Source organism: Phyllopteryx taeniolatus, chromosome 1 (genome assembly GCF_024500385.1).
Source record: "Phyllopteryx taeniolatus isolate TA_2022b chromosome 1, UOR_Ptae_1.2, whole genome shotgun sequence".
Lineage (NCBI taxonomy): Eukaryota > Metazoa > Chordata > Actinopteri > Syngnathiformes > Syngnathidae > Phyllopteryx > Phyllopteryx taeniolatus.
Window position 1 is genome coordinate 36856594 of NC_084502.1, and position 11525 is coordinate 36868118.

The 11525-nt window shown below is 41.0% G+C and overlaps 1 protein-coding gene across 2 annotated transcripts; it reads left to right on the top strand.

Annotated features, from left to right (window-relative positions):
• The first annotated feature begins 556 nt into the window (after positions 1 to 556).
• Positions 557 to 11084, top strand: si:ch73-70k4.1 (uncharacterized). Of its 2 annotated transcripts, none has more exons than XM_061792703.1 (4): positions 557 to 862; positions 2701 to 2848; positions 7111 to 7580; positions 10388 to 11084. In XM_061792703.1, exons 1-4 carry the CDS (start codon positions 732 to 734, stop codon positions 10458 to 10460), a joined length of 822 nt encoding a protein of 273 aa, XP_061648687.1. In that variant the 5' UTR covers positions 557 to 731; the 3' UTR covers positions 10461 to 11084. The 2 variants fall into 2 exon arrangements, with proteins under 2 accessions (XP_061648687.1, XP_061648696.1); XM_061792712.1 differs by lacking the exon at positions 557 to 862 and adding an exon at positions 1044 to 1210.
• Positions 11085 to 11525: the final 441 nt, after the last annotated feature.

An 11525-nucleotide genomic window follows, 5' to 3' on the forward strand; every position in this document is an offset into this window, starting at 1 on the left:
TGCATTTACCAGAAACAATTATAGTTTGTAATTTATATGCAATTATGTGCTAATACTGTATGTTATTTGAATTTGAACTATTTCCCTGGTGATAAGACCTCATTTTTTGTAGGAGGGTTTACATTTGTGTTTGTATTGTAACTAATATATTATTTCAATTAATTTAAAAGTGAGTCAAAGTTGTTCCTTCTTAAATATCGCTCGAACCACTGGTGTTCACAAGTGAAGTGCACTTAAAAGTGCACTTTTATACAGCAGTTGAATCAGTACTTTTACTATGACCTTTTTTAAAAAAAAAAATGCATTAATTGGAGACTTTAAATTGCCCGTAGGCATGACTGTGAGTGCGAATGGTTGTTTGTTTCTATGTGCCCTGCGATTGGCTGGCAACCAGTTCAGGGTGTTCCCCGCCTCCTGCCCGATGACAGCTGGGATAGGCTCCAGCACGCCCGCGACCCTAGTGAGGAGAAGCGGCTCAGAAAATGGATGGATGGATATTATTATTATTTTTTTTTTCATCACACATATCTGTACTTCTTCTGAAGTACAGTGTGTGAGTACTTTTGCCTCCTCTGTTGTCTGTCTGTCTTGTGTCCAGGAAGAAGGAAACGTCAGCATGGGTGTTCCCTATGAAATACACGTACTCGGATTGGACATAATTCTGTAACGTCATGCCCCAAACACGGAAGGAGAGTACCGCTAAACGCGCGAATACATGAAGGCACACCAACATGGCTGCCAGTTCCTCGCAGTCAAGTAGCGTGAATAAACGCAAGTATTTCATCGAAGATACCACAGAAATAACTTACAGTGGCTCTTTGGAGACTCAACGTACCGCAGCAAAGAAGACTAATGTGACCAGGTATGCGTAAAGATTTACACCGATGAAGAGTAATTAAACAATGCATGTGTGGTTATAGTTTGATGCCAACACTTTTCCAAACATTGACAGTTATCTACAGTACCATAGTCTATCAAAAACCGTCCTGCGCTTGCGCAGTATTGAAGTCACCTTTAGAGGAAATGTTTGTGTGGAAAAACACATCAAGCAGTCAAACGGATAACTGTAAGCACGGCGGTAACCAGAGGTGGGTAGAGTTGCAAAAAATTTACTCAAGTAATAGCAATCGTGTTGTTACTTTTGAATAATGTGAATGATAGGAAGCCCTCCAAATGATTATTACTCAACTACCCAAGGACTGAGTAATTGGTGAGTAGCTTCTGATGTATTTTTAAATCAGTGCATTAACATCCCAGCTATCATCGGGCAGGAGGCGGGGTACACCCTGAACTGGTTGCCAGCCAATCGCAGGGCACATACAAACAAACAACCATTCGCACTCACAGTCACACCTACGGGCAATTTAGAGTCTCCAATTCAGAACTGTGAGGCTGACGCTCTAACCAGTCGTCCACCGCATTAACATCAAATACTCTAAAATGTAAAGTGGGATTTTGCAAATTCAAATATTGCCCAACAGCAACTTTTTAATGAAAATATTTGTAATAACGCATTACTCCAAAAATCCGCCATTTTGAGTAACGAGTGATGTAACAATTGAATGCGATGTAGCGATTCGAATTCCTGATTTTGTGGGTTTTTTGAGCTGGAAGCCCGGATTATGTAAAAATATACAAAACAAATACTTAAAAATGAATCAGAATCTATAATCTATGAAAGTTTAACTTTTTAAATGGAATTATGGAAATAAATAAAGGTTTACTTATTTAAATGTTTTTGGAAAGGGTCTGTATATTGCAGATTGTTTTTTTCTCCCTTCTCCTTTCGAACACGCACAACCCTTTCAACAGCAAGGACCACAGAACTTCAATGGGTCTGATTGGGTCGGAGGAATTTCCAACCACCTGCTAGTTTAATTCCACAGAAAAATACATTTTGCAAATGGAGAACAAGACAGCCTCTTGTATGTTTCTTCAATTTGAAGTGGAGTTCTTGTCAGGTGAAATGTGTAAATTTTTAGGCAGATGACAGCACATGACATGGCTGTTCTTTTTCATAGTCTATCCATCCATTTTCTATACCAGTTATCTTCACTAGGGCCTGGAGCCTATCTGTGAGGTAAATATAGATTTGTGCCATGTTTCACATAAATGAGTCACTTTGAAAACTTTGCGTCTGTGTGGGGCTGTTTGCGGTCATGTGATTGCCTGGCTCCATTTGATTGGCGAAATTGAGTTAAACGTCAGCAGTTGTTACATGGGATTATTGAAACAGTCATGACACAAGTCTCGCTGACAAACCAAAAAGTCTCATGCAAGAAAAAAAAAAAATATATATACAAGTAGCAAGATGAATGTAGCTTAATGTAATGGAGTAAAAGTAGTGTGTATATAAATTAAAGTTAAAGCAAAAAGTAGGTTGCAGTAAAACTAATCTGACACGTACACTTTATCCCAAAAGGCACTTAAGTAAATGTAACAGAGTAAATGTAGCACGTTCCCACCCACCTCTGGCTGTAATTGAGCAAAGCGTTCCTGTGCGGTGTGATGCATTTTTAAGCCATCGTTTGTCAACAAAATGTAAATCATGTCTCCAATATTATTTGATGTGCTTATTCATGTGTACCTGTATATTACAAATTATATTTGAAGGAACTCGCTTAGTAAACAATAACCGTAAAATGGCATAATAGTTCATTGGAAAATATATTTAAGAAGAGAGATATTTGTGATTTGAAGGTCAATGGAATGTGGCTCGCCATGGTGGACCAAGGAGCATCTGCCTGCTGCGGAAGCTCTGTGGGCCTTGACTCTCCAGTCTGCTCTGCCGTACCTGAACGAGCAGCATTGGGAAGAAGTTCCTGATCTTCCACATCCATCTGCAGCAGTATGTTACCTTTATGTTTTAGTGGGGAATGCATAATTTGTATTAAGACCAAGAGAATAAATTACACGCAAACTATCCTCCTTTTTTCCCCTTATGTAGAAATGTGGTTGTTTTTGTGGCAAACAACATGAAAGATGGCCTTACCTCCGCCAATTGAGAAGTTAAACTAGTTTAATTGGGATGAAAAACAGTGGCACGGTGGTTCCATGTTTAAATCTGGGCTCTGGTCTTCCTGTGTGCTTGGGTTTTGTTTTTGTGTTTGCAGTTTGTTCCGAGGCTTGCATGGGGTTTTTGCGGGTACTACAGCTTCCTCCTGCACGCCAAAAACATTGTTAGCTTCTTTGAAGACTCTCAGTTGGTGTGAGTCTGAATGGTTGCTTGTCTGTTTATATATGTGCCTCGCGATAAAATGGCGACCAGTCTAGGGATGGATGGATGGATGGATGGATGGGGAGAGTGAAAAACACTTTCAACACTTCAACACTTTTCACTTTTTTTAAATATGACTAATGACTGAACAACAACCATCATTAATTTATTGATGGTTATGTTTTGTTTAATGATAATGCTTTTCTGAAATGCTTGACCATTTAATTTCAATCCCATTTAAATAAAATAAAATTTGTTTCGCCTGGTTCTTCATGTTTTCTTTAAAGAATTGTACCCATGTGAATTTCAAAAGAAGAGCAAGTAAATAAATAAAGTATTACATGTTCAAATAAACATCAATAAGACAATGACCCTAAGTGCACAGCTAAAATAACAAAGGAGTGGCTTCAGAACAACTCCGTGACTGTTTTTGAAAGGCCCAGCCAGAGCCCTGACTTAAACCCCAAAGCCAGGTGTGAAAAACATGTTGCATCATTCCCCAAAAGACTCATGGCTGTATTAGTTCACAAGGGTGCTTCTAGTAAATACTGAGCAAAGGATCTGAATACTTATGGCTATGTAATATTTCAGGTTTTCTATTTTAATCTGCAAAAATTTCAACAATTCTGTTTTTTTTTCCTGTCAATATGGGGTGCTGTGTGTACATTAATGCGGGGAAAAAAATGAACTGAAATGATTTTAGCAAATGGCTGCAATATAACAATGAAAAAATTAAGGTGGTCTGAATACTTTCCGTACCCACTGTAGTTATTCTAGGCTTATGATACCAGAAACAATTATAGTTTGTAATTTATACGGAATTATGTACACATACTGTATGTTATTTGAATTTGAACTATTTCGCTGGTGATAAGACCTCATTTTTTAGACTTATCATCTTGGTGTGCACTGACATAGTTGGAGGGTTTACATTTGTGTTTGCCTTGTAACTGATATCCATCCATCCATCCATTTTCTGAGCCGCTTCTCCTCACTAGGGTCGCGGGCGTGCTGGAACCTATCCCAGCTGTCATCGGGCAGGAGGCGGGGTACACCCTGAACTGGTTGCCAGCCAATCGCAGGGCACATAGGAACAAACAACCATTCGCACTCACAGTCATGCCTACGGGCAATTTAGAGTCTCCAATTCATGCATGTTTTTGGGATGTGGGAGGAAACCGGAGTACCCGGAGAAAACCCACGCAGGCACGGGGAGAACATGCAAACTCCACACAGGCGGGGCCGGGGATTGAACCCGGGTCCTCAGAACTGTGAGGCTGACGCTCTAACCAGTCGGCCACCGTGCCGCCTGTAACTGATATATTATTTCAATTTTAAAAGTGTGTCAAAGTTGTTCCTTCTTAAATACCGCTCGAACCACTGGTGTGCATCAGTGAAATGCACTTAAAAGATGGAAGCGAGGGCGATTACAATGTAAACTTGAGAAACACTCAGTACAGTAGAGTGTGGATCCCTTTCAAGGTTTATTTATTTATTTATTTAAACTGTCCTGTTCAGCTGCATGGCCTTGTTGAATGGTGGATCTGTATGCATTTTTGTGCTGGAACAGTTTTGCTGTGGAACAGGGGAGTTTGAAATAGTCTCTCTGCTTATTTATTGAAAATGCAGCTGGACAGAAAAGCGTTTTAGGGGTCAGACAGAGGGACAGAGACAAAAATCATTTTCGTCTTTTTCCGACCCCATTATGGGGAGTTGCTGTTTATGGAATGCAGCCCTATGCGGTGGCACAAGCCAGTGCAAACTGTAGGCCGGTCCCAAGCCCGGATAAATGCAGAGGGTTGCGTCAAGAAGGGCATCCGGCTTAAAACTTTACCAAACTAATATGAGCGTTCATCCAAAGAATTCCATACCGGATCGGTGGTGGCCCGGGTTAACAACATCCGCCACCGGCGCCGTCAACCTGCAGGGCGCCTGTGGAAATTCAGCTACTGTGGATCGAAGTCGAAGAGGTGGAAAGCGGGTTATTCGGCAGAAAGAGAAGAGGAAAGCACAGCGCATAGAACTGAATGTGTCCAGGAGACCAGGTGGAAAGGCAGTAAGGCTAGAAGTTTAGGGGCAGGGTTTAAATTATTTTACCATGGTGTAGATGGGAAGAGAAATGGAGTCGGTTATTTTAAAAGAAAATATGTTGACTGGTGCCAGTAGTGTGCTAGATAGATGGAAAGATGTCTTTGAGGAGTTGATGAATGAGGAAAATGAGAGAGAAGGGAGAGTAGAAGAGGCAAGTGTGGTGGACCAGGAAGTGGCAATGATTAGTAAGGGGGAAGTTAGAAAGGCATTAAAGAGGATGAAAATGGAAAGGCAGTTGGTCCTGATGACATTCCTGTGGAGGTATGGAAGCATCTAGGAGAGGTGGCTGTGGAGTTTTTGACCAGCTTGTTCAATAGAATTCTAGTGCGTGAGAAGATGCCTGAGGAATGGAGGAAAAGTGTGCTGGTGCCCATTTTTAAGAACAAGGGTGATGTGCAGAGCTGTGGGAACTATAGAGGAATAAAGTTGATGAGCCACAAAATGAAGTTATGGGAAAGAGTAGTGGAGGCTAACTCAGGACAGAAGTGAGTATTTGCGAGCAACAGTATGGTTGCATGCCCTGAAAGACTACCACAGATGCATTATTTGCCTTGAGGATGTTGATGGAAAAGTACAGAGAAGGTCAGAAGGAGCTACGTTGTGTCTTTGTAGATCTAGAGAAAGCCTACGACAGAGCACCCAGAGAGGAGCTGTGGTACTGCATGCGGAAGTCTGGAGTGGCAGAGAAGTATGTTAGAATAATACAGGATATGTACGAGGGCAGCAGAACAGTGGTGAGGTGTGCTGTAGGTGTGACAGACGAATTTAAGGCTACAGGGAGAAGAGAGAGCAAGGGTGGAGGACTTTAAATACTTGGGGTCAACCGTCCAGAGCAATGGTGAGTGTGGTCAGGAAGTGAAGAAACGGGTCCAAGCAGGTTGGAACGGGTGGAGGAAGGTGTCAGGTGTGTTATGTGACAGAAGAGTCTCTGCTAGGATGAAGGGAAAAGTTTATAAAACAGTGGTGAGGCCAGCCATGATGTACGGATTAGAGACAGGGGTACTGAAGAGATAGCAGGAAGCAGAGCTGGAGGTGGCGGAAATGAAGATGTTGAGGTTCGCTCTCGGAGTGACCAGGTTGGATAAAATTAGAAATGAGCTCATCAGAGGGACAGCCAAGGTTAGATGTTTTGGAGACAAAGTTAGAAGGCAGACTTCGATGGTTTGGACACGTCCAGGGGAGAAATAGTGAGTATATTGGTAGAAGGATGATGAGGATGGAGCTGCCAGGCAAGAGAGCTAGAGGAAGACCAAACAGAAGGTTGATGGATGTCGTGAGGGAAGACATGAGGGCAATTGGTGTTCAAGAAGAAGCTGCAGGAGATAGGCTTACATGGAAAAGGATGACGCGCTGTGGCCACCCCTAAAGGGACAAGCCGAAAGGAAAAGAAGAAGCTGTTTATGCAATCACCAGCTTGCGCTCCAAAAAGAATCAGGTAAAAGATGCAATAAATGGCCTTTATTAAAAAAGTTCAAGGATTGCTGTCCTGCTAACTGTCAGTTAAACCTATGGTGCAACATAGGTCTTATCATGAATCAATACATAAGTCCATGTATTTGTACATTGAAAATGACGGGACCACAATTTTTTTAATTCTGGTATTGGGCAACAGTTCAATTGGAGGAAAAAAAAAACCTCCCTTCGTGTTAACCTAGCCCACATAACAAGATAATGAACAAGGATAATCTTTCGGACTCCTCTGATGATCGCCCTTTGCTGACTTTGATCAGAAGGGGGGGCTCAATTCGGCCCGATTATCGGTGTGTGTACAACGCTTAAAAATGTTTGCACTTCCATTTTAGGAGACGACATCACATGTGCTGGATCAACAACACTGGTGTGACTTGAATGGCAAGGTTCCTCCCTTCCCTGAACCATCTCCAGTGTTCCAACACAGTCCACATCTCCAGTTCGCCTCCTCCAAACAGACCAAAGCTAGCCCGGAGATTTCTGACCTATCGCTATCCTCTCTCATCCGTCAAGAGCACGAGGCCAACATGGTGACGATAAAATCTGGCTACAAAAAAGATCAAGCATTTCCTCGTGCCATCGCTGGTCCGTCACGTGTTGAAGAAGAAAGATTAAAACAAGATGAAAAGAGACCAACAGCACAAGTCAGTTGCTTCGGCAGTCAACCTCTGGACCACAAGGAAGGCATCATTGAGGAGCCAATGGAGACTGAAGAAGACAAGGAAAAGAAGTGCAGTGACACAAAAAGAGCTGAAGAAACATTGAATAGCTGCCCTATGTGCCTGCATGTCTTCTCTGTTGGGTGAGTATGGACGATCTACAAACACTATAAGGAACAAATTAAAGTGGTAGGGCTGCACGATATTGCAAAAAATTACATTGCTGTTTTTTTTTTTAAACATGCGATATATACTGTAATGTGTATACAATTTGAAATAATACAGGATCAGTGTTGGGAAAGTTCATTTTGTATGTGAACTAGTTCAAAGTTCAGTTCATCATTCCAAAAATGAACTACAACCCCAATTCCAACAAAGTTGGGACGTTGTGTTAAACATAAAAATAAAAACAGAATACAATGATTTGCAAATCATGTTCGACCTATATTTAATTGAATACACTACAAAGAAAATATATTTAATGTTCAAACTGATAAACTTTGTTTTTAGCAAATAACCATTAACTTAGAATTTTATGGCTGCAACATGTTCCAAAAAAGCTGGGACAGGGTCATGTTTACCACTGTGTTACATCACCTTTTCTTTTAACAACATTCAATAAACGTTCTTTCCCATTCTTGCTTGATGTACAGCTTCAGCTGTTCAACAGTCCGGGGTCTCCGTTGTCGTATTTTACGCTTCATAATCCGCCACACATTTGCAATGGGAGACAGGTCTGGACTGCAGGCAGGCCAGTCTAGTCCCCGCACTCTTTTACTGCGAAGCCACGCTGTTGTAACACGTGCAGAATGCGGTTTGGCAATGTCTTGCTGAAATAAGCAAGGGCGTCCATGAAAAAGACGTTGCTTGGATGGCAGCATATGTTTCTCCGAAACCTGTATGCACCTTTCAGCATTAATGGTGCCTTCACAGATGTGTAAGTTACCCATGCCATTGACACTAACACAGCCCCATACCAACACAGATGCTGGCTTTTGAACTTTGCGTCCATAACAGTCCGGATGGTTCTTTTCCTCTTTGGCCCGGAGGACACGACGTCCACAATTTCCAAAAACAATTTGAAATGTGGACTCTTTGTATCAGTCCATCTTAGATGAGCTCGGGCCCAGAGAAGCCGGCGGCCTTTCTGGGTGTTGTTGATAAATGGCTTTTTGCTTTGCATAGTAGAGATTCAAGTTGGACTTACGGATATAACGCTGAACTGTATTTACTGAAATTGGTTTTCTGAAGTGTTCCTGAGCCGATGTGGTGATATCCTGTACACATTGATATCGGTTTTTGATGCAGTGCCGCCTGAGGTATCGAAGGTCACAGACATTCAATGTTGGTTTTCGGTCTTGCCGCTTACATGCAGTGATTTCTCCAGATTCTCTGATCCTTTTGATGATATTATGGACCGTAGATGATGAAATCCCTAAATTCCTTGCAATTGTACGTTGAGGCACAGTGTCCTTAAACTGTTTGACTATTTTCTCACGCACTTGTTCACATAGAGGTGAACCTCGCCCCATCTTTGCTTGTGAATGACTGAGCAATTCAGTGAAGCTCCTCTTACACCCAATCATGGCCCCCACCTGTTCCCAATTGGCCTGTTCACTTGTGGGATGTTCCAAACAGGTGTTTGATGAGCATTCCTCAACTTTCTCAGTCTTTTTTGCCACCTGTCCCAGCTTTTTTGAAACGTATTGCAGCCATAAAATTCTAAGTGAATGATTATTTGCTAAAAACAATAAAGTTGATCAGTTTGAACATTAAATATCATGTCTTTGTAGTGTATTCAATTAAATATAGGTTGAACATGATTTGCAAATCATTGTATTCTGTTTTTATTTAGGTTTAACACAACGTCCCAACTTCATTGGAATTGGGGTTGTATATACTTTGGACGTGGGTGCCAGCTAATCGCAGCACATTCCAACTTTTAATAGCTTTCTAGGAGAGATTCTACTTGGTTAACTGATTTCAGCAGTGCTATTCCCCTGAAACACCAAATTATATCCTCAGGTCATGAGACTCTGTAGTAGATATTGTTTATGGTAAGGACTACAACTTTTTGGGATTTGTTTTCAGCCTTAGTGCATCTAGTCAAGACTAGTGGACTTGTGGAGTGCAATTTTTTCATCAAATTGAAGTTTTTGTGTGGCCTTTTGGAAGTGTTCACTCATCCGCATTGTAACACAGACATAAAAATGCTTCTTTTCTAAAATTGGAATGAGACTCTTTATCAGTCAACAGGGGCCAGGTCATATAGCCGTTCACTCACCTGACTTCTGCGCAGACACAGTGTGTTCAGTTTTGCACTTGGTGATGGTGTGTATGTGTGCGTGAATGCCCGTCTGACTCTACAGTACAGTATATGTGTCCTGTGATTGACTGGTAATTAATGCTGGGTTTGGTCTGCCTTTAGCCCAAGGTTGGCTGGGATCAGCTCCAGCTCCCCGCAAATTTGAACGCAATAAGCGGTCGAGAAAATAGAAGGATGGATTGAATAGTGGCCAAATCCCATGTAGTCTGTTGCTCTGCACTCGTTCATTAACACTGTGCACTGGATAAAATTACCTTCTCAGAAAAGGACAAAAATATAAAAAAAACAGACATTTTGTCCCTAAATAATTGACCAAATCTGCCGATGGAAATAGTATGAATTGACTTAAGATTCTTAAAATATGCCCTTAAAACAAGTCGTTTTGAAAAATGTCAAAACTGTCTTAAAATAGGTCCACTAAGATATTTTCACGAGCAATAAGATAAATCACAAGGTACGATTTTGCAATTTTTGCAGTGTGTTACTGCCTCCAACTACGTATGTTTCTTATGTCTTTGTATGTATCTTGTACATTTGCATGTGTTCATTTTTTTGCTGTTTTTTTATTTTTTGAATTACCAATCATCTTTGCTCCCAATAATCCTGTGGTTGCTGTCCCTGCAGGGCCTCCCAGATAGACCGTGATGGCCACCTGGCTCAGTGTCTGTCAGAGATGAATGTGGACATGAGCTGGTGAGCTCCAAGCAACCTGCCACACGCTACTGGGATAAAGTGATGTGCTTTCATCTTGATTTTGAAGAGCCTGCATTCAATCGAGACATTCAAGTCTTCTCCATAATTCAGCTGCACTATGGGCAAATGCAACACAGTGGCCTCACTGGTCCTCCCCAGCACCAAAATCAACTGAAACACATCATGCATTAGCATAACATTGACAACATATGCTGGACATACATTAATGATGGAAGAATTCGACTTTGCCATTTTTTCCCCCCCCCATAACCTTTTCATAACTAATGACATTCCAACAATTACTGAGTCTATTTGTTATGTGTGATCGGTTCTGAACATATCTCCCTATAAAGGGCTTAAATGTGCTTTTCCACCGAACTGTGCTGGTATATGTAGCCACTGAATATTTCATAATGCTATACTGACATAGCTAATGAAATCACATAATCATTATTGTCACAGTATCGAAACACCAGCAGTGGATTTCTGTATTGTATTGTGCAGTTCTTTCATCTAAAAATATGAATTGATAATTTGCGTTTTGAACATGTTGCTCCATTCATTTTGATTTGACGAAGAGCAAAGGGTCATGCAATGTCACGAATGTTTTAATAAACCGTTGAACACATTCAATGTTTTGACGTGCAATGGAAGGCCTTGATAACACATTTGCCATTTTCTTAGATCCAAAGCTGAGAGAAGACTGGCGTGTTTAAACATTTTAAAACATACAATTTGATATATATATATATGAGTGATTGAAAAGTAACTCCCTATTTTAAAATATAATTTATTCATATGTTGTAATATTTTTCAAAATTGTTTTTGTGTATGTTCCATGATTAAAGGAGCAAGTCTATTCTACCAAACCAACGACTTTAGAAGAACGTGAAGGGCGAATACGAGAAGTATTTTCATCCCGCAAGATTTCCTTGTGAAATCAGTTAATGCGGTTTGAGAAACTGGTGGCTAATGCTGGCGCCCATATTGAATTTGAAATAAAACTCCATGCAATACACCTTCTTCTCAATGTTCATTTCTTGTAAGAGTTATAGTTCAGAAATAAATT

Coding starts and splice junctions, on each gene's coding strand:
- si:ch73-70k4.1 (XM_061792703.1), top strand. CDS start 732: ATGGCTGCCAGTTCCTCGCAGTCAAGTAGCGTGAATAAACGCAAGTAT. Junction 2,849..7,110: donor TTCCACATCCATCTGCAGCA/GTATGTTACCTT, acceptor CTTCCATTTTAG/GAGACGACATCACATGTGCT. Junction 7,581..10,387: donor CTGCATGTCTTCTCTGTTGG/GTGAGTATGGAC, acceptor CTGTCCCTGCAG/GGCCTCCCAGATAGACCGTG.